We start from the raw sequence: 23,968 nt of genomic DNA, 5'->3' as shown, positions 1-23,968 counted from the left end.
GAGCCCCACAGTGGAGGTGTCATAATACCCATAGCAGGGAAATGGTTCCATTCGTTTTTCCACCATTCATTTTTCCCATATTGGATTTTAGAAACACTTAAAATAAGGATGGCGTTTCGTGTAGGCTTACCCTGGCGTGATGTTTTGATAACCATATAAATCTCTCGGACAAGGTGACATTTATCAATGCATTGTTTTCTCTTCATTCAACCCTCCCGCCACCCACATGCCCTTCAGCCACACTATTTCATGACCGTAAACCCGCCTGTGCGGGGACAGCGGGTTATTAGTCAACCCGTTCATCACTAGTATGTGTGTGTGTGTGTGTGTGTGTGTTAGTGCTGGTAATATCAGGGCTATTGAGAGGTGATACCAGGTGACTGTTAGGTTAAAGGAACTAGAGAATGACCGATATGGATTTTTTTAGAGCTGATACCGATTTTTGGGGGTCAAGGAGGCCATTAGCCGATTTTCAAATGTATTGATATTGAATATGTTGATAAACATTTCCCAGAGACAGCCATGTATGCATTAATGCAAATAATACATTTGTTTTTACCAATCTAACTACATAACAACATAATAGTAATAATTTAATTTGAATGGTAAATCTCTTGAGAAACTGGGTAAATGTAAGATGGCATAGGCCTACTCATAATACAGGTGAATGCATATTTAATAGGAGTGTGTGCATGGATTGAGTGATTGTGCTTGTTTTGGCTGATCAGTGGAGTCTATGGTGCTACAGATGACAAACAATCTGTTTGCCTTCCATTTGTGACTTATGTTAGCTTACTGATCAACAACATTTGCATAGAAGCATCACTCCAGCATGTCACGCCTGTATGGAAGGACGTCATATAGACACTGATTGTATATTCTCAAACTAACAGCAATCTCCACTGGGTGGACTGGCTGCCCCTCAGAGTCTGGTTCCTCTAGGTTTCTTCCTAGGTTCCTGCCTTTCTAGGGAGTTTTTCCTAGCCACTGTGCTTCTACATCTGCATTGCTTGCTGTTTGGGGTTTTAGACTGGGTTTCTGTATAAGCACTTTGTGACATCTGCTGATGTAAAAAGGGCTTTATTAATTTTTCAGCTGTCAGGACGCATCACTTGCGGTGTAACATTAACCAGTAAATAGTTAACGTTACACCGCAAGTCAGATGACTCGTTGCCGAATATGGTGCATGTTCAAAATTATCACCGGCTAACTTTAGCTAGCTACGTTGGCTATTAGCTCCTATCTGATATCTTAGTACCATGTTTATCTAGCTAGCATAGTAGCTAATATAGCTAGCTAGCTAACACCACTGATGAAAGGATTAGTTATCGTAATCTTTGCTAACAGGTCATATAGCGATCTGCTTAGCTTGCTTGCTTGCTTATTGCACGCATGTCCGGGCACATCGATACAAGCCTTCTTATTAGTGAATTAACTAAACTAATATTTGCAACAGGAGTTCGATTTTGACCACTGTGTCAATTCATCCATTTCTCAATACAGCACCTTTCTGTTGGACAATGAGCTAGTTTGCTGCTGCTGCTGATATTGATTTTCCCAGCTAGATGTTCCTCAGCATTGTGCAGTTCTCAGGCGGTGAGTGGCGGCTGACAGCAGCAGCTTTGCTATGTAGAGGGACTACCAGCAAAGCCGATGGAGACGGGCCAATACACTAGAAAAGGGCAATATAGGCCCGATTATCGGTCGTTTTCTAAAAGGAACTGACTGATGCTGTGGATGGCATGTCAAAGTGTGGAAGATGACAATGGTTGTGTGTGCGTTTCCTCCTAAGCTCTATGGCTGTCGATCCTCTTACATGACGTTGTCGTGTAATAACATGTCAGTTGTGTGTCCTTCATGTTAAAGGTGGCCCATCTTAACCCATCAGTTTCTGGGGGGAGTAATTATCCACTTTATAGAATAGTACAGGTTAGACCTGCCTGGGTATGTATGTAACCACTTAACTGGAGAATCACTCATTGACTGATTGACTGACAGACAGACAGAGGAGAGTTGATTTTGTGTGGTGGCAATGGCGTTGGGGGGATTAGATTGTCAGAATGTAGTATCTGATTGGAGTGCTTGTGTGTGTCCTATGGGACGGCAGTTATTACCACTGAGCGGTTGTGCAGCTGAGCTGGGGGAAGGGGCCTGTGTTAAGTGAACTGACCTGTTTTCACCACTCATACCACAGCTGCCTACTGTAAATGGTGACTGGGCTAAAATGGAGGAGGAAGGCCATTTAGAGTGCATGTAAGGGTAGAGAGGAGAGCGAGGGATGGAGGGAGAATGTAAGAGGGAGGGAGTGTCTGAGAAGCCCTAGTTGCATAATATTGCTTGTATAGTCTACAGGTAGGCTATCACTTTTCTCTCTTCACTAGTAGGCAAAGGGAACAATTCTACATGGTCCACCTGCCGTCTTCTGTGTTTGTATTTGTGTGATTTGTTGACACACAGAGAGCTAAGATTATTGACTCTTCTCTTCCTCATCTCCTCCCTCCCTTCCCGGCCTTCACACATTTACATTTTAGTCATTTAGCAGACGCTCTTATTCAGAGCGACTTAGTGAGTGCATTCATCTAAAGATAGCCAGGTGAGTCAACCATAGATGCAAAGTCTGTGTTAGTAGGAAAAGACAAGTGCAAGGCTTTAAGACAGATGTCTTATTTAAGATAGTCTTTGAAGAGGTAGGGTTTCAGATGTTTTCAAAAGATGGCAGGGACTCTGCTGTCCCAGCATCAGGTGGAAGCTGGTTCCACCATTGGGGTGCCGGGACAGAGAAGAGCTTTGACTGGGCTGAGCTGGAGCTGACCCCCGTAGGGGTGAGACGGCCAAGAGACCAGCGGTGGCAGAACGGAGTGCTCTGGTTGGGATGTAGGGTTTGAGCATAGCCTGAAGGTAGGGAGGGGCAGTTCCTCTTGCTGCTCCTGTTGTGGAAAATAACCACTATACTTTATTACAAATAAGGTCTTACAGAGGTTTTGTTGCATCAAGAAATGACTTTATTAAAGTTTTCAACAAAGCCGATACCAGTCTGCAGAGTGGCACACCGTTCTTTCTCTCTCACGTCACATTATACCATCATCCCCAACTCTTCTAGCTCTAAATCCCTCCCTCTTCAGTTTCCCACTCTATCACTCCACACCCACTTCCTTTCTCCCTGAGGACGGCTGAACTATTACTCCAACCAATCACTCGCTCCCCTGTCTTGCACACACACTCATGTTTAGTTTAAACATGACAAGGCCCTAAATTCCTGAATCATACACAAACCTCACCCCCTCATGCTGTAATCAATCAAGAAGATACCAAGGAGACAAAGGTCTAGCCCAAACCCTATTCAACCCTGGTGCCGCTCCCTTCACTGTGTTTGAAGAGAGAGACAAAAGGCCACAAGCTAGTTTCAATGTCTCAACAGCCATGGATTTAAGTAAGAGCAAGCAATCTGACCCTAGGGCAGATTCCCTCTCTACTCACCCACATAGTGAAATTAAATGACCCAATACAATTCCTGGCCCAGTAACAAAGAATTCTAACTTTATGCTCTTGATTAACCCAGTTCTACCTCATAGTCCATTAAACTATACAGTTCATTAATAATAATTCACCACACTCCATAGGAAAGCACCATGGTCTTGTAGTGGCTGTGAGCTTCGACTGGAAGCCTGTGAAGTGTACGGAGGAGCGGGGTTACATGGGTAGGGCTGTTGCGGTGACCGTATTACCGCCACACCGGCAGTCATGAGTCATGACCACAGTAAAATTCCATGTGACTGAGTCGCATTAGTCTCCTGTTATGCGTTCTGGACATTCTTTGGTAGTGCTTGATAACAACCATCAGGTCCTAATGGCCTGGTACTCAGGGCTTGATTGTCCCTCTAACCACTCTGACATAAATCACATCAAACATTTATCATCAAAACAGTATCATGCTTTTAAAACTCACCTCACTGTGATGATCAATTTGAAGAAAGAAGTTCAACAGCAGGTTGAAACTGAGTGGAAAACATGGTCATTGTAGATGTTGTTTCAAAGCCTAACACAACGAAACGGACAGCCTTTCTAAGGTGATGATTAATTCAAAACACCCATATGCTTATTAGAGCTTATGCAATAGACTTATGAGCCCAAACCCGAAAAAACCCTGAATTAAAATTATGATTGTGCTGTTATACAATATATAGCCTACCGCATTTCATGCAGGGAAGAAAAACACAAGATGTCTTTGGTACATAATTGATCTAGCCTATACTCAACAATTAAACACATTTGAGTAATTGCCTTTGAGTGTGGACTGTATTATTATCCATACTGGATGGACTCGTTGCCTTATGCTCCAAAATGTTTAACCACGAGGGCGTATAGCCCTAGGCGATGCAGTTGGTTCATTGATTGTGCAGGGCAATTTTGAAAACCTTAGTAATAGGGAATATTTTCATACATTACCTTTAGCTATACAGAATATCTCACCACCATGCGTTTCCATCTCCTCCTCTCTCTCCTTTATTCCTTTCTCGAGAGCACAGAGGGGCTGTCAACAGTTTAATGAAATATTTTTAGGTGAGAAAACGTTACTATCGATGTTCCCGAGCAGATTTCACTTGGTTTCGCAAATTAAGCACTGGGTTTGGGTGGAATATCAGCTATCGGGCAGCGAGAGCATGCTCCTCAAACAGTGGTTGTTGCGTGGAGTGAAATAAGTGTTCTTATATTTATTTCACAGCTGCTCATATTAAGCACAGGCTCCGCTATAAAACCGAAGTAGCCTACCCGTCATGATTGAAAAACGGACCGGCAGGAAAGTGTGCGGCCTCCATTCGCTATTCTAGTACATACAGATTACGTCTTTTTCCCCTGCCCCTGTTCCTGCCCATTTGATAAAGGGCCATTCTAAATCGAAACACATTTTACATATTAGTAAAGGCAAGATTAAATTGAGAATAGTCTGATGGGTGAAAATATGTTCACTTGATGAGAGAACAGCGTGTGTAGCCTGAGGCAAGGAACAGAGGAAGCTTTTTTTTTGCTACTTTCTCAAATCATCAATAGCCTATTGTCGCATCATGCAGCCCATTTGTTTTGATTTGTAAGACATTCTAAGGTTTGTATCATTCACAACTAAAGTTGCCAAATAACTCTAAATCTAGCATATAGGACCTGTTTTAAATGATCACTTTTAAGCTACTTCATATGTGCACTTGCTCCAGAATGGGAAAAATATCCTCTCTATTTTATTGAGCTAAGTTAAATTATATTATTTTTTTGTATAAAATAATGGCATGGGACTTATGAACATATCTTGTAAGCTAAATGAACAAGCCTACAGCCAATGGCATAGCACATAACCAGATAACAAACAGTAGGCCAACTCATATTCTGTTCTTCTGAAATATACGAGGTGAGATCTTGCATAGAGCCCCAGGCCGAGGGAGATTGACAGTTCTTTTGTGTTTCTTCCATTTGCGAATAATCGCTCCAACTGTTGTCACCTTCTCACCAAGCTGCTTGGCGATGGTCTTGTGGCCCATTCCAGCCTTGTGTAGGTCTACAATCTTGCCCCTGACATCCTTGGAGAGCTCTTTGGTCTTGGCCATGGTGGAGAGTTTGGAATCTGATTGATTGATTGCTTCTGTGGACAGGTGTCTTTTATACAGGTAACAAGTTGAGATTAGGAGCACTCCCTTTATGAGTGTGCTCCTAATCTCAGCTCGTTACCTGTATAAAAGACACCTGGGAGCCAGATCTCTTTCTGATTGAGAGGGGGTCAAATAATTATTTCCCTCATTAAAATGCAAATCAATTTATAACATTTTTGACATGCGTTTTTCTGGATTTTTCTGTTATTCTGTCTCTCACTGTTGAAATAAACCTACCATTAAAATTATAGACTGATCATTTCTTTGTCAGTGGGCAAACGTACAAAATCATCAGGGGATCAAATACTTTTTCCCTCACTGTATGTTAGCCTCCTTGCTATGTTAGCCTCCTTGCTATGTTAGCCTCCTTGCTACAGTATGTTAGCCTACAGAGAATGGCCTGTCATGCTGTATATACCAGGGGCGTAGCCAGAAGTTCGTTGGTGTGTGGGCCTGTGTCCACCCAGGCCCACCCATGCCTACGTCTCTGGTATATACTATAGATATCTGATGATATTTCTCCTCTTTCTCGGTAGAGAAAGTGTGTTGAAATTAATTGTTGAAGACTGAAGGGATACTTCGGGATTTTGAGAATCTGCTTCACCAGAGTCAGATGAACTTGTGGATACCATTTTTATGTGTCTGTGTCCAGTATGAAGGAAGTTAGAGGTAGTTTCACAAGCCAATGCTAATGCCTCAGTGAGTTTTAGAGTAGATAGCAGATCAAATGTTTGAGAAAACAGTAAGTGCATTCTACCTCAGTAATTACACAATGTGTTCATTCAGGCATCATTGGCATAGTAAGACCAGGATCTCATGGTCTTAGTTAGTTGGACTCATGTCTCTGACCATTAGAGCTACTGAAGTAGGTTAGCGTGATGACTGCTCCAGACTGGGCTTCTCTTTAGGAATGTATGGCCACAGCCAAGTGACTGCATAGAAATATGGCATCGGGTCTAACTGTCGTCTCGCGCCAAACTGCGCATCTGCAGACCATCAAATCAAAGGCACTCCTTTGATAAAAGTTGTTTTTGATGAAAATGTGTCAGTTTGTCACTTTCAGTAAGAGTAATAACTTAAGACATTGGCTCGAATCTAGGTTGTGCCTTTAGATTTCGAGACAATTAACAACTAAGGAAGAATGTTTCACTTCTCTCATTGAGTTCTCACACCAAACCCCGGCCTGGTCTGCTTGGTATGTTTCACAAGCGTTCCCGGAAGTCTTGCGATGTTGCACCTCTGGGTTTAGAAACTCTGTGGTTTAGTGGTGCTCTAATATGGTTATATACGGCGGACATCTTTATCTCCTTCTACACTACTCCATGAGAGCTTGTACGTTTTGTCTGAATTCTAGAGCAGTGCCAGACGCGCGCACACACAGCCTTTCTGGGAATTGGTTAAAATTGTACGCTTCATTTTTTCTTAATGAAGAAGCCTCTTAATGAGCGTTTCCGAGGCAGGCAGGCAGGCAGGCAGTTCCACAGGCTAGCTGTGTCTCTGTCACAGCTAAACAGGCCTAATCAGAGTTAATCAGGAGAGATGATGATGAACTTTTCCACTTACGTACTCTAAAACACTCAGACACAATGTACTCACACTGACTAAACCATTAGCACACATTAAGTCACATAGGCGAACACATGCAGAAACGGGCACACACAGAAACACACACAAACGATCACACACGGATAGACCCCCCCTCACACACACACACACAGGCACAGACACAAAGGAACACACAGACGTCTGTGCAAAGAACATGCAAACGGGAACACAGATAGAAACACAGACAGACCGGCAAACCGCTAAACAGAGAGCAGTGGAGACAGACAGTAAAGGCCAGTGTGTATATGTTGGAGAGCTGCAGCCAGTGTAGTGATAGAGCATATAGAGACCGGAGGGCCTTCCCAGTGTGCGCTGCACTCATCCCCCCCCTCAAACCCCTCACACTGGATAGTTACACCATGATAGGAGGTGGCATTTTCAGCTTAGTATAGGAATCTTCCAACTGGAATTTTGGGACAGTTACCAGAGTTTTTGCAACCCTAGGTTCACTATTATAATTTGACTGTTTTAGAGGATTGTTAGGCTTTCTATTCGTCTTATAGGCCTAAATCCATTCTCCTTCTTAAAGTAGGTCTATCTGATGAAATTGTGATTATCTCTCTCAAGCATTCAGGGCTCTGTACCTCTGTTGATAATATAAGGAAAGAGAACATTTGGGCTACGTAATAAAGGCTTTAGACTGTAGCTACGTAGCATGACGATAGGATTATGCATCACCTAATAAATAAATACTTTCCTGAGATTGGGTTGAATGGGTTTAAGTTACATTTAGTATTTTAGTCGTATAGCTCTTGCAGATGCTTTCATCCACAGTGACTTAAATCCATTCTTAAATCAAGCATTCAGATAAGGAGGCTGGAACAGTCACGTAATATCAACATCGAGGGTAAAACCTCTTTTGCTTGTTTTGTGTGACTGCCGTGCTAGGCAATGTTTCCACAATTCAATTTTGATTTCCTGTACTGGTAACGACGACAGGCTACTGGTCTCAAGTTTCATAAAAAAAATCAATGATGCTGAAATGAGATTTACACAGTGGCATAAAAAGGGCTGCATGTGAATCTGAATGAACAGTAATCTAGAGAATGTTTATGGTTTTAATAAGTGGTAGTGAATAAGCCATATGGTTGCTGTTAGAGTAGGTCTATAGCCCTGTGCCCAGTCAGCTGCCTCTCATGCCCCTGTCACCCAGCAAAACAGATGGCATGACGCGTTGCATGGCAACACAGGCAAGCCCCTGTGTGTATGGGGAATATGTGGAAGTTAAGTGACAGGTGGGTGATCCAGTGGCTGTGTGTTATCATTTGTGTCAGTGATTGACAGATGAGTTGGTCCCGCCACTCTGGGTCCGCTTCATATTAGGGCTCTATTGTCTATCTAGGCCTTATATCCCACTGGGGATTTCAGATTCTGTGTGATCCCCTTTTATTTTTCAATTAGGAGTAATTTGTCAGTGGTACCACAGCTAGATAAGTTCAAGGCTGCTGCTCTGTGTGGTCTATGGAGACAGTCATTATGGTGCTCTGCTCACGAAACCCAGACAAAGACAACGATTTGGGGGATTTTCACAAAATGTTGTCCATAGAATAGTCCTTTGGAGAAAAGATTGTTGACAGATATTTGACATTTGTATCTAAAAATTCCCTGTCTTAGGTCAGTTAGGATCACCACTTTATTTTAAGAATGTGAAATGTCAGAATAATAGGTGAGTGATTTATTTCAGCTTTTATTTATTTCATCACATTCCCAGTTTACATACACTAAATTAGTATTTGGTAGCATTGCCTTTAAATTGTTTAACTTGGGTCAAACGTTTCGGGTAGCCTTCCACAAGCTTCCCACAATAAATTGGGTGAATTTTGGCCCATTCGTCCTGACAGAGCTGCTGTAACTGAGTCAGGTTTGTAGGCCTCCTTGCTCGCACACGCCTTTTCAGTTCTGCCCACACATTTTCTATAGGATTGAGGTCAGGGCTTTGTGATGGCTACTCCAATACCTTGACTTTGTTGTCCTTAAGCCATTTTGGCACAACTTTGGAAGTATGCTTGGGGTCATTGTCCATTTGGAAGACCCATTTGCGACCAAGCTTTAACTTCCTGACTGATGTCTTGAGAAGTTGCTTCAATATATCCACACGCCCTGCAAGCCTTCCCCTTTTTCCGATGGTCATTGGCCAAACAGTTTTGGCCAATGACCATGATGTCAAGCAAAGAGGCACTGATTTTGAAGGTAGGCCTTGAAATACATCGAAAGGTACGCCTCCAATTGACTCAAATGATGTCAATTAGCCTATCAGAAGCTTCTAAAGCTATGACATCATTTTCTGGAATTTTCCAAGCTGTTTAAAGGCACAGTCAACTTAGCGTATGTAAACTTCTGACCCACTGGAATTGTGATACAGTGAATTATAAGTGAAATAATCTGTCTGTAAACAATTGTTGGAAAAATTACTTGTCATGCACGAAGTAGATGTCCTAACCGACTTACCAAAACTATAGTTTGTTAACAAGAAATTTGTGGAGTGGTTGAAAAACAAGTTTTAATGACTCCAACCTAAGTGTATATAAACTTCTGACTTCAAATGTATATCATTTCAAAGGCATATTCAAAGTTCCAGAGTACGATCACTGACAGTTTTAATATATTCAGCAATATTCATTCCTTGTCTCTGATTTTCAAGCAGATTTAAGTCAGGACTGAGACTTGACCACTCAAGGAACATTCAGCACCTCTTGGAAAGCCATTCTGGTGTGTCTTTAGAATTCAAATGTCTGTAATTGTCCCGCTGAAAAATAAAACTATATTCCAGGGTTAGGTTTTCAGAAGACTGAGGCGGGTTATCCTCTAACCTTTTACCAGGTTTTTGCTCCTTTCATATTTCAAGTTGTCACATGCACTAGTGCAGTGAAATGCCTTTCTTGCTTGCTCTTTCCCAGAAATGCAGTAGTACTATTTTAAGTCCTTAGTGATTTGGACAACGAGGAACTTGAAGCTCTCGACCCCCTCCACTGCAGCCCCATTGAAGTGTAGTCCATGATCAGCTCCTTGGTCTTGCTGACGTTGAGGGAGAGGTTGTTGTCCCGGCACCACAGTGCCAGGTCACTGACCTGCTCCCCCTCCTGCTCCCTGTAGGCTGTCTCGTCGTCACCGGTGATCAGGCCTTCCACCGTCGTGTCAACAGCAAACTTGATGATGGTTTTGGAGTCGTGCATGGCCACGCACACACCCCTGTGGGTCCCCCGTGTTGAGGGTTAGCATGGCGGAGGAAATGTTGCATACCCTCACCACCTGGGGTCGGCCCGTCAGGAAGTCCAGGATCCAGTTGCAGAGGGAGGTGTTCAATTCCAGGGTCCCAAGCTTGGTGATGAGCTTGGAGGGGACTATGATGTTGAACGCTGAGCTGTAGTCAATGAACAGCATTCTCACATAGCTTTCCTCTTATCTAGGTAAGTGAGGGCAATGTGGAGTGCAATTGAGATTGCAACGTCTGTGGATCTGAGCGAGCGGTGTGCACATTGGAGTGGGTCTGGGATGATGGAGTTGATGTGTGCCATCAAAGCACTTCATGATTACAGATGAGAGTGCTACAGGGCAGTAGTCATTGTGGCGGGTAGCCTTAGATTTCTTGGGAACAGGAAGGATGGTGGTCAGCTTGAGACATGGGGATTACAGACTGGGACAAGGAGAGGTTAAAAATGACCGTAAATGTGCCTGCCAGCTGTTCTGTGCATGCTCTGAGAATGCGAGTGTTGACCTGATTTTAAAAACCTTACTCACGTCTGCCTCGGAGAGTGAGATCACCCAGTTCCCTGGGTCAGCGGGGGCCCTCATGCATGGCTCTGTATTGTTTTTGTCAAAGCAAGCATAAAATGCATTGAGTTTGTCTGGTAGAGAGGCATCGTTTGGTAGATCACGGCTGGTTCTTCCTTTGGACAGTAGCCCCTGCCACGTGTCGGCGTAGGATTCCACCTTGTTCTTATTTTGTCCTTATGCTTGTTTGATGACTGTGAAGGACGTAGCCATAGCCTCGGGGTTGGCTGCGATAGTCCTTTGTGCAGAGCCCTGTCCTTTAGCTTAGCGCCAACCTCGGTCTTAATCCAGGGCTTTTGATTGGGGAAGCAGCGAACCTTCACTGTGGGGACAACGTCGGCGATGCATTTCCTATTTATTTTGTTCCTGACAAAGTCCCCAGTCCCTGCCGGTGATAAGCATACCCATAACATGATGCTGCCACAATACACAGCCTGCCATGTCGTTAATGTCCAGCCTACACATTTCCCACATTAGTTCCCATTTAACTGATCAAACAAGGCCTGACGTTTAGTTACACTTTCATCTCAGCCCACTCTCTTCCTGGTCAGGGTTCATAACTGTAGTCACAGTGCCTTGCTGCTATTTCACTGTCATTTTAAAGCCAGGGTCAGCAGTTTTGGAAGCATGGATGGCTAGAAGTGAGTTTTGTTCCTCTTGACTGGTCCTACCACTGTTAACTCCTCTGATTGTGTATGTGGAACTTTTACACGAAGGTCATGCCTGCGTCACTGTATGGGGCTGTATCACCCAGCCTTTTAATGCACTGTTTACTACAGTTTCTCTCGCTTTCTCGCTCTCCCACCCTCTCTATCACTCGCTCTACCTCTCCATCGCTCGCTCTACCAGTCCACGCCCTTTCTCTCTCTCTCTCTCTCTCTCTCTCTCTCTCTCTCTCTCTCTCTCTCTCTCTCTCTCTCTCTCTCTCTCTCTCTCTCTCTCTCTCTCTCTCTCTCTCTCTCATGTGGGTCTGTATTGCCTGTCCTTATGCACTATATATACTAACCCCTCTCTCTATCTCTCCTCCAGACTTCAACTATAACACAGACGGGTATGACGGTGACGCAGCAGAGGATCGTAAGAGTCAGGACGGTTCAGAAACGATGCCCTTCATAGACGAGTCCCCCACCATGTCCCCCAGCCTGTGTGCCCGCGGCCCCGATGTAGAGGCCATCTCCCCCGCCCCCTCAGAGGGCCTGCTACCTGGGGTGAGACACAGACACACACACACACACACACACACACACACACACACACACACACACACACACACACACACTGGAGGAAAGGACAGTATTGCAGAGGTTGCTGGTGCAGGGGTTTCCTCTTACTCCTGCCAGATCCAGCGCTTTTGCTCTCAACACATCCTATTCCTTCTGTGAGAGAAATTCAATGTGTTCACAACTGCACTGAGACACATATTGTAGCTTTGCTATCAGGTTAGTATGTAACCTGTATGACAAAGGGACAAGAAATAGGCCTAGCTTTAGCTTGCTAAATGGTAATGACTGTCTGAATGGTTATACACTAACCCAGCAGTATGGAATACCATAAACTCTCTCAATGAGTAGGGGCCAAGGGTTACCATACTAGTGACAGTAGGTCAGTAGCGCTGTCTGTGTGGGTACGTGCATGTATCTTTATCCTCACACACTGGCCCTCTCTGCAAGGACGGAGCTGACCCCGTCCTGACCTTTCTCTTCCACACAGGCCGCTGGCTGACTGTAAGGTCATGTGTGACAGCCACAGTGTGAACAAGGAGACACCACAGCTTTTAGTCAGACAACAGTGTCAGTTGTTCCAACAGAGTAGCCAGCAATCATAACTATCTCCTACATCATTGTTATGTGACCCTAGGGTTTCTTCTTTTTCTATGGTACAGTACAGGCCACTGATACATCTCCATCTCCACCTGGTGGTGGGAGACCGACAGAGCACCAACAGACCTGCTGTAACTTCTGCAATGGGCTTAAACAGCAAATGGACCTGCAAATTAGAGGTTTTCTCAAATAAATTTATGTTTTTAAATTTGGACACCCGGTTCGAACGGACCCAAGGACAACCAAACCGGGACCAAAGGACAACCAAACCCGGGTTTGGTTGTCCTTGGGTCCGTTCGAACCGGGTGTCCATATTTAAAAACATTAATTTATTTGAGAAAACCTCTAATTTGCATGTCCATTTGCTGTTTAAGCTCCACATCCGGTCTGATCCGATCAGAGTGAGGGAAACGGTTCTGTTAACGAGGGCAGGTGTTCGGCAGGTGGGAGCGAAGAGCACTGTGTGCTAGCTAGGAGGACTCCGATACACAGGAGGCGGGGCGACACGGGTAGCAAGCTAGTTAGGACACCGGTAGACAGTGTCCTCTCCCACCCCATCCCCGAAAAACTTAGATAAATCTTTTTTTCCCTTTTGACCCATATTTTAATCAAAAAGACAATCAGGGGACATCAAGAATATCAAGTGTCACACAAGCATGAAGATGACATGCTCTAGGGAGGGCGTTCATGCAGGAACCAATGGGATGCTCAAGGGGGCTCGTTCAGGCAGGAACCAATGGGATGGGGAGGGGGGTGTTCATGCAGATGCAGGAATGCCCACATGCGGACCGCAATTTGGGGCATTCCTGCATCACACCCTATTGGAGTGGCGCGAGGAGGTGGTAATGTTCATTTTTGATTGTTTATTTCACTTTTGTTTATCTATTTCACTTGCTTTGTCAATGTAAACATGTGTCCCATGCCAATAAAGCCCTTTGAATTTAATTGGTAGAGAGAGACCACAGCAACCAAGCCGACTCGCACTAGTTACTAACTTCTAGCTGCCAAAGCTAGGTTATTTATCATCTGATCTGATTACATAGTACCTGTTTGACTACATCAAAAACCGAGAAGAGAAGCTTTAAGGTTCTCCTTCCATCAACCACCATCCCTATCTCCCATTGGTCAGATGATCAGCATGTTCACTGCTGGCTGGTTGGCTTGCAGAGCTCTGAGGAAAGGGGAAACATTTTCTCCATGACTTGCAGGAAGCCATTTCCCTATTTTGAAGGGTGATGAAGACTGGTTGCTGGAGATGGTGTTTTTCAGTTTCACATCCAGTTTCTTTGTTCAAGTAATATCCTCAATTAATTTGAAATAGAATGTAATGTGGCTCTACACTTGAGTCATGGTCAATAGAGGTGAAAACAAGCCATGTGGTTCCATTATTTGCATGTTACATATTTGCAGAACTAAAAAGCTATAAATGCTTATCTCTTGTGAAATGCAGGTTGAAAGTTTATGAGGTTCTAAAATAGTAAATACAACACCTAACAGAAAAGCTCTGTTGTTGTGACAACTGCAGAGGTGTGTGATTTGACCATAGCTGTATTTTGCTGGGGGTGTGTCTGGTCACTGATGTCTAACAGGGTCTTCTAGTACTTTGACTAGGTCTTTTCATGGACACTATTTGAGGCCCTCTCCATGGAGCCTTAAGGGAGGACTGTGTGTATTGCTATTGGACAGAGGGAGGGCCTCTCCACAGGCCTGTTATTAGTGACTGTCTGTCCAGTCACTGACCCACTGTTCATTTGGGAGCATGGGTATTTTAGGGGAAAACTGACATTTATTTGCTAATTGTTGCCATTGTCCATGTATTTTCATTTGTCTTGTACTGTACGCTTTGTACAGTGCCTTGCAAAAGTATTCATCCCCCTTGGCGTTTTTCCTATTTTGTTGCATTACAACCTGTAATTTAAAATAATTTTTATTTGGATTTCATGTAATGGACATACACAAAATAGTCCAAATTGGTGAAGTGAAATGAAAAAAATTACTTGTTTCAAAAAATTCGAAAAAATAAATAACAGAAAAGTGGTGCGTGCATATGTATTCACCCTCTTTGCTATGAAGCCCCTAAATAAGATCTGGTGCAACCAATTACCTTCAGAAGTCACATAATTAGTTAGATTGCACACAGGTGGACTTAATTTAAGTGTCACATGATCTGTCACATGATCTCAGTGTATATATACACCTGTTCTGAAAGGCCCCAGAGTCTGCAACACCACTAAGCAAGGGGCACCACCCAAAGTTGTGGAGAAGTACAGATCAGGGTTGGATTATAAAAAAATATCAGAAACTTTGAACGTCCCACGGAGCACCATTAAATCCATTATTAAAAAATTGAAAGAATATGGCACAACAACAAACCTGCCAAGAGAGGGCCGCCCACCAAAACTCATGGACCAGGCAAGGAGGGCATTAATCAGAGAGGCAACAAAAATACCAAAGATAACCCTGAAGGAGCTGCAAAGCTCCACAGCGGAGATTGGAGTATCTGTCCATAGGACCACTTTAAGCCGAACACTCCACAGAGCTGGGCTTTACGGAAGAGTGGGCAGAAAAAAGCCATTGCTTCAAGAAAAAAATAAGCAAACACGTTTGGTGTTCGCCAAAAGGCATGTGCCTTTCTCCCCAAACATATGGAAGAAGGTACTCTGGTCAGATGAGACTAAAATTGAGCTTTTTGGCCATCAAGGAAAGCGCTATGTCTGGCGCAAACCCAACACCTCTCATCACCCCGAGAACACCATCCCCACAGTGAAGCATGGTGGTGGCAGCATCATGCTGTGGGGATGTTTTTCATTGGCAGGGACTGAGAAACTGGTCAGAATTTAAGGAATGATGGATGGCGCTAAATACAGGGAAATTCTTGAGGGAAACCTGTTTCAGTCTTCCAGAGATTTGAGACTGGGACGGAGGTTCACCTTCCAGCAGGACAATGACCCTAAGCATACTGCTAAAGCAACACTCGAGTGGTTTAAGGGGAAACATTTAAATGTCTTGGAATGGCCTAGTCAAAGCCCAGACCTCAATCCAATTGAGAATCTGTGGTATGACTTAAAGATTGCTGTACTCCAGTGGAACCCATCCAACTTGAAGGAGCTGGAGCAGTTTTGCCTTGAAGAATGGGCAAAAATCCCAGTGGCTAGATGTGCCAAGCTTATAGAGACATACCCCAAGAGACTTGCAGCTGTAATTGCTGCAAAAGGTGGCTCTACAAAGTATTGACTTTGGGGGGGTGAATATATATTATAAAAAATAAATAGTCAATTAGCAGACGCTCTTATCCAGTGCAACTTACAGGAGCAATTAGGGTTAAGTGCCTTGCTCAAGGGCACATCGACAGATTTTTCACCTAGTCGGCTCGGGGATTAGAACCACTAAGCTACCTGCCGCCCTGAATAGTTATGCACGCTCAAGTTTTCTGTTTTTTTTGTCTTATTTCTCGTTTGTTTCACAATAAAAAATATTGTGGTAGGCATGTGGTAGGCATGTTGTCTAAATCAAATGATACAAACCCCCAAAAAATCCATTTTAATTCCAGGTTGTAAGGCAACAAAATAGGAAAAATGCCAAGGGGGGTGAATACTTTCGCAAGCCGCTGTATGTGGTGATGCTTCACTCACAAAAAACATTATACTGTTCTGTTTGTATTTGGTGATGTTTCTTTGGTCACAAAGCCATTCTGTCAGTTGGTAGAGCATGGCGCTTGCAACGCCAGGGTTGTGGGTTCGATTCCCACGGGGGGCCAGTATGAAAAAAGAAAAATGTATGCACTCACTTAACTGTAAGTTGCTCTGGATAAGAGCGTCTGCTAAAATGACTAAAATGTACTCTGTGGTTGTGCAGAAACCTGTATCTATTCAGGAAACTGCATCTGGACTCCCTATAATTATAAGCACCTATTCACTCTCAGCTCAGAGGTACATTGAGATCCAGAGAGAGAGCGACAGTGAGACTGAGAGCGACAGTGAGACTGAGAGCGACAGAGAGTGTGAGAGCGACAGAGAGTGTGAGAGCGACAGAGAGTGTGAGAGCGACAGAGAGTGTGAGAGCGACAGAGTGTGAGAGCGACAGAGAGTGTGAGAGCGAGAATGACTGCGAGAAAGAGAGAGAGAGACCGAGGGATACAGAGAAAAAGCATGAGAGACCAGATAGTGGAAGAGGCAGAGAGAGAGGAGTGTATACTCTGTGAGGAAGTAGAGGCGGAACTTTGACACACACCAGGAAGATGGGGAGGAGGTAGGCGGGGCTATCGCCCTGCTCATGTCTGTATGTGTTACGAGGTGAGTGAGTGTGCTGCACACAACACCAGGAACAGCTGAATGATGTGGAACTCCGGCTAAAGACTATCTGGCTCTCAACAGAAGGATAAGCAACAAGAGAGAAGAGAAGAAAATAAAAAGACAGAGGGAAAAAGAGAGACAGCAGAACGTTGAGTATTTCAAGCAGTGCTGAGGAGGGTTGTGGGCCCAGAAGGAAGGACTAGACCGGCTTGCTGCACTGGAGGAAGGCCTGCGGTGCCTGGGCAGGCCCAGGGACGCCTGAAGAAGGAAGGGAGAGAATTAAAGAGAGAGAAGGAGAGAGAGAAAGAGAGGGAGCAGCCCCTGTGAGGAGGACCATGGAGGAAGATGAAGAGGAGGTTTTGTGCTTCTTGGACAAAGTGCTGGAGGATGAGGATGTGTTTGAGTGTGGAGACATGGACCTGGAGAGTCCACTAACACCTGGAGACATGCTGATGACTCCTGTCCACAGGCAGTTCAGGGTGAGTCTCGGGTTGCATCCACAATGGCATCCTATCCCCTATATAGTGTACTAATTTTGATCAGATTAGGGCTTGTCCACATAGGGGTTTGGCCGAAAGTAACCACATAGGGGTTTGGCTAAATCTGCCGTTGCAGATTTGTCATCAGCCTACCACTGCCTCTCAACAGGAAGGGAAACAAGATTTGTCAGGGGGAAGAAACTGCAAACGCACCACTGCTTGCTCACTCATACACAGGCTTGGTCTGTACTGTGTGCCTGGCTAAAAATAACCAAGTGAATAGTCTTATTGGTGTCTTTTCACAATGTTAAGAACAAATTCTTATTTACAATGACGGCCTGGAGCTGTGTATGTGTGTATATGTGTTTGCAGACCTCCGCTGTGAGAGGGTTGTGTGTGCCTGTGTGTGTAACAGGGTTTGGGGTGTGTGTGTGTGTGTGTGTGTGTTGGCCAGAGAGCTCCTATTGACACCTAAACGTGATTGGTGGTGACATGCTCTCTGAACCAGATTTCCTCTCTGCCTGTCAAATTCTATTTATCTCTGGAGAGAGTAGAGAGATGTGAAGACGAGAGGAGAACTGGAACGAGGGGAAAAAGAGAAGGAACGAGATGAAGTTAATGCTGTCAGAATGAAACGGTGACTTCTGTCATGCTGACTGACATGTATGTCACAGGGAGCCCATGGTGTGTGTGGGTTCCTACATGTTGAGGTGGACTGACTAATAAGGCAGGGCAACACTGTTCTTATCCATCCACTTATCAGCTGCTTTAGCTATAGAGACTGAGTCACACCTTTAGACCTGGCTGGGAATGCAATACAACACATACTGACTCTCATAATAACCACTGTGACATTGAACTCAGAACCCTTTGTTAAGTGTTGTTGAAGTCATAAAACAAAGCAACTTTCTTAGAAAACTCCTGAGTCATGTTCAGTAGTCAAACTCTGGGTAAGAGCGCTTGCTAAATGACCGTAATGTATCCGTTGTGGACCCCGTTGCTGATAGAAATCTAATGTAAATGTTTACGTTGTGGACACCGTTGCAGATAGAAATGTCAGTAATAGAGCTGACATGATTCCTTAATCCATGTCAGAGGCATGTTTTTTCTACATAATATATTACGAGAATATATCCACAACGTTGTGCTTGGAGGTTCCACAGCGTCTGCCATAAGTAGCCCTCTGTAGTTGAGGAGGAGATGACCCCCACGGCTTCCCTCAACCAGCTGTGACATGTTTACCTGTAATGTGGGAAAATCCGTTACACCACTACTTCACACTGGGCCTGGGAATTACATAAGTCGGCTGACTGTGTCTCTGTCTGTGTGTGTGTGTGTGTGTGTGTGTGTGTATTGCGTCACATCACAGGTCTGTCAGCCTGCAGTAGCTCAGTCACATCTGCTGTCTGTCTGTAGAATAAAAGCCCTAATTAATGTCAAACCTGTCAAACCACCTCAGCGCTGTAAAGAGGTGCAATGTGTTGTAAATCGCTGTAAATCCTGCCGTTACCACACTATTACTGTAAGTCCTGGCTGTATCTGTTTCATTACATCCATTTAGTAAAGCATGGCCAAATGAAATGCCACAGCATTTCCTGGAAAGGACGCCAATGTCTTCTCTGTTTCCTTCAGCAGTGTGTTTGGCAACCTGTTGTAAAGTCAACCAGGACTAATAGAGAAACTCTGTTATCATGGTCGAGCCTAGGGGGTTTTGTTTAGCTTTATTTATCCAGGTTAGTCTCATTGAGATTAGATCTCTTACAAGGGAGACCTGGTAGGACCTGGTAAGAGAGAGACTGTAAAGACTCAGGTCCTGGTGCCTGACAAGTAATGGTGGTTGTCTGTTTTATTTTGGATGGCCACTACTAGCCAGTAAGACCTCCTGCCCTTGACAGTGGAAGTGGAACCTCCCATGTCCCATCAATGTGATGGCATTGGTTTTAGAAAGTGGGATCCGTGAGGTCATTGGGGTTAATATGGAGAGGTCACTGTACAGTGTGCACTCCATGTCCCTCCTTCCTCCTGCCCTTTTCTTATCAGGCTCTGCTCTGCCTGCTGATATCATGGGAAGGATCTGCTCCTGTTAATAATTAATCAACCTCCCGCTTTGTCTGCCCTTTGGCTTCCTCCAGACAGCCACTTCCACTCATTCTGCACACACACAGACACACACAGACACAGACACACACAGACACAGACACACACAAACACACACACACACAGAGACACAGTTCGACTGAAATTTTCAGTAGAAAGCCTCTGCAACAGTTGTCAGATGTTATCAAAGGTTATGATTTACATATAGCCTATAATTTGTTTGTCTGTTTGCTCTTATACAGTATGTTCCCTTCCACACCTGTTTATTGCAGCTATATGTCAACCATGGGAATGTGGATGCACTATAAGAGACATATGGGACACCTTATCGAAAGAGGGAGTATACTTTGCGTGTTATCCTAGTTTGTGTGTTTTGTGGCGTAGTTGACCCTTGAGTCCTATGGGTATGGTGAGAAAGATAGTACACCAGTGGAGGCTCCTCAGCGGAGGGAGGGAGGGAGCTCTTCCAACTCAACTTTTGGTTTTAATCATTTATTACCACCGGGGCCCACCGGTGTAACTGCTTGCTGCTGACTGTACACTGTACTGCATGATTGTAGGGGTTTACTTATGTGTTAGTTCTACAAGCTATGTTGACTATGACGTGACAACGATGTAGGCTCTGTGTAGCGGTTAGTGGTCATGATATGAAGGTTTGGCTTGAAAGGTTTTTTCGCCTGGTCACAGACAGCTGATGTGTTTTGCACTGAAGTCCACAAACAAGAGGAGGAGAGCGCGTAGATGGATGCGAGAAATAATAATATATGTAACGAGCTGTTTTGTATGTGGCTGCTAGGAAAGTGAACTGTGTTTGCGTGTGATCAGGGGTGTAGTCATTGCGCCGATTCTGTGGAAAATAAAATATTGAGTGGGAAGGAACTGACTTATAGGCAAAGATTTGTAATATTGGTTTGCATTGTCAGAACCGAGCCCTTTGAAAACACAAAAGCAGCTGTCTAGGGCTGTAACTTACATTGTGCTCTCTGGGTGTATGTGTCACCTATTGAAGGCTAGTGTGTGTGTAGTTTTGAAAGGCACCCCTGGTCTGGTGTCTGTGTGTTTTAAGGAGGAAAACAGACAGATGTACAGCAGACAGGGTGAGCTCATGATCCTACTTTAAGAATGCGTGTCTCAGCCTGCCCAGCTCCTTGTACACACACACACACACGTACACACACACACACACACACACACACACACACACACACACACTCCCTCTCATTCTCTCTTTCTACCTCCTCCCTCACTGTCTCTCAGGGCCAAAACAAACACCTCCACTTGGACTCGACTGCCCTATGCCTGCCCATGACTCATTGTGGGAGGAGAGGGCACAAGAAAATTGGCCTCTCTTGTAAAAATACTAACATACAGTCATGCAAGCTACATACTGTACACAGTTTACACACACCAAATACAGCTTATTCCCTTCAAGACTTGAATCCACTTTAATCCTTTCCATCCTCTGAGACAGGCTCCACTCAGTGTTTGTGCACATGGCTGTGAGCATACTGACATTGCCAATGTGTTTACTAGCAGAGTTGAACAGCAGAGTTAACCATATTCCTGCACCATGCCCTGCCATCACCGTTTTCACATACTGTATATAGTATTATGTATAACTGACATCCTTCTCTCGCTCTCGCTCTCGCTCTCCTTCTGTCACTCTGCAGGGGGACATAGAGAAGGGTCTGGAGATGAAGAAACTGGTTCTGTCTGGCTTCCTGGCCAGTGAGGAGATCTACATCAACCAGCTGGAGGCTCTGCTACTGGTGAGACACACACACTTCTTAATAGTGCTGTCTGTATGGGACAGTACTGGACAGCATTAGCCCCTCAGGCCAGTGGCTCCAATTAGAGCCGCATGGGAGACTGGGTTTCCAAAAGCTCTATGCGTTTTCAAGAAGCCCAATACTTATCTCTAGGAGTGCTATTAGTGGTTAGGGGTCAGTCACATTTAGAACAGGACAAGGCCAAGCGTTTCCCGAGCCAGAGAACACAATGACTGTTTAACTGCAACGTGACGCAACTGCAGCGTGATGTCACATCCTGTCTCTCGCTGCAGAAATGTATGTTCAAAGTGCAGCATGCTCACATCACATCATGAGTAAAACCATGGCATTAAGCACTGAACAGGGTCCAATATACCTTTTAAAGACCACTGCTTCCACAACCTCCTCAACTTTCTGTGTAGCCCTGTTCCTCCCAGCCGTAAATCTATTGCTATATCTTCCTGCAGTGCTAGGGTTGAGGCTGTTTGTACACGTGTGTTTGTGTGTGTGTGTCCTGATAAAGTCCAGTGGGCCCGGCGGTCTGGGTCCGTTTCCTGGTTGAGAGGTGATGGTGATGAATGGTGGTTGTGTTTATCTGGTTTGGTCCTCCACCAGCGCCACTCTGCCCAGACATACACTCTGCCTTCCGGCTCTGTCTCAATTAAAACAATGCCATCCGGTCTGGCTTCGTCCTGCCATGGTTGTTACCTATCTGAACACAGCATAAGCCTATGAATAACTCATGGTTATGTTAATGAGTCAACACAAGTGTATTTAGCCCATAGCATCATCATTTGTGAAGCTAATATACTGTAAGCTTATTAATCATTTTTGAATAGTGACGCTATTGTTATGACACTGATTTTCAACCTGGACGTGGAGATGGATGACCTTAGCAACACATGAGTGACCTGACCTGGTGATGTGATTCTGTTTTGATTGGAGGGAAGAGGTGGATGATCCCAGGCTTATCAAGTACAGATAAGAGTTCAGATATCCTGAGGGGGGGGGGGTAGAAGGATTACTCTTATACTATTCCAGGTATTCCTTAAAGAGGTAGGGTTTCAAGTGTCTCCGGAAGGTGGTCAGTGACTCCGCTGTCCTGGCGTCGTGGGGGAGCTTGTTCCACCATTGGGGTGCCAGAGTAGCGAATAGCTTTGACTGGGCTGAGCTGGAAATGTGCTTCCATAGATGTAGGGGGGCTAGCAAGCCAGAGGTGGATGAACGTAGTGCCCTCGTTTGGGTGTAGGGTCTGATCAGAGCCTGAAGGTAAGGAGGTGCCATTCCCCTCACAGCTCTGTAGGCAAGCACCATGGTTTTGTAGTAGATGCGAGCTTCAACTGGAAGCCAGTGGAGTGTGCGGAGGAGCGGGGTGACATGAGAGAACTTGGGAAGGTTGAACACCAGATGGGCTGCAGCGTTCTGGATAAGTTGTAGGGGTTTAATGGCACAGGCAGGGAGCCCAGCCAACAGCGAGTTGCAGTAATCCAGACGGGAGATGACAAGTGCCTGGATTAGGACCTGTGCCGCTTTCTGTGTAAGGTAGTGTCTAACTCTGTGAATGTTGTAGAGCATGAACCTGCAGGATCGGGTCACCGCTTTGATGTTAGCGGAGAACGACAGGGTGTTGTCCAGGGTCACGCCAAGGTTCAGCTTGAGGTGGTGATCCGACATCCACACTGATATGTCTGCCAGACATGCAGAGATGCGATTCGCCACCTGGTTATCAGAAGAAAAATAATTGTGTGTCGTCTGCGTAGCAATGATAGGAGAGACCATGTGAGGATATGACAGAGCCAAGTGACTTGGTGTATAGAGAGAATAGGAGAGGGCCTAGAACTGAGCCCTGGGGGACACCAGTGGTGAGAGAACTTGGTGCGGAGACAGATTCTCGCCACGCCACCTGGTAGGAGCGACCTGTCAGGTAGGACGCAATCCAAGAGTGAGCAGCGCCGGAGATGCCCAACTCGAAGAGAGTGGAGAGGAGGATCCGATGGTTCACAGTATCAAAGGCAGCAGATAGGTCTAGAAGGATAAGAGCAGAGGAGAGAGAGTTAGCCTTAGCAGTGCGGAGAGCCTCCGTGACACAGAGAAGAGCAGTCTCAGTTGAATGACCAGTCTTGAAACCTGACTGGTTTGGATCAAGAAGGTCATTCTGAGAGAGATAGCAGGAGAGTTGGCTAGAGACGGCGCGCTCAAGAGTTTTGGAGAGAAAAGAAAGAAGGGATACAGGTCTGTAGTTGTTGACATCTGAGGGATCGAGTGTAGGTTTTTTGAGGAGGGGTGCAACTCTCGCTCTCTTGAAGACGGAAGGGACATAGCCAGCGGTCAAGGATGAGTTGATGAGCGATGTGAGGTAAGGGAGAAGGTCTCCGGAAATGGTCTGGAGAAGAGAGGAGGGGATAGGGTCAAGCTGGCAGGTTGTTGGGCGGCCGGCCGTTACAAGTCGCAAGATTTCATCTGGAGAGAGAGGGGAGAAAGAAGTCAAAGCATAGGGTA

At 45.0% G+C, this 23,968-nt stretch overlaps 1 protein-coding gene across 7 annotated transcripts in view; it reads left to right on the top strand.

Moving 5' to 3' along the window:
- LOC121579445 (active breakpoint cluster region-related protein) overlaps window positions 1–23,968 on the top strand; it is a 242,135-nt gene that overhangs the window by 75,784 nt on the left and 142,383 nt on the right. For 5 of the 7 annotated variants that reach the window (XM_041894042.1, XM_041894041.1, XM_041894044.2 and 2 more), the window contains 2 exons: window positions 12,042–12,220; window positions 21,371–21,469. In XM_041894042.1, the coding sequence (XP_041749976.1) occupies window positions 12,042–12,220; window positions 21,371–21,469 (278 nt within the window). Of the gene's footprint in view, window positions 1–12,041; window positions 12,221–17,141; window positions 17,604–21,370; window positions 21,470–23,968 lie in introns of those variants that run through there. The other 2 variants (XM_041894047.2, XM_041894046.2) reach the window with 1 other exon arrangement.

The sequence above is a fragment of the Coregonus clupeaformis genome, chromosome 13 (assembly GCF_020615455.1).
Source record: "Coregonus clupeaformis isolate EN_2021a chromosome 13, ASM2061545v1, whole genome shotgun sequence".
Lineage (NCBI taxonomy): Eukaryota > Metazoa > Chordata > Actinopteri > Salmoniformes > Salmonidae > Coregonus > Coregonus clupeaformis.
This window is presented reverse-complemented; position numbering and strand designations above follow the sequence as displayed.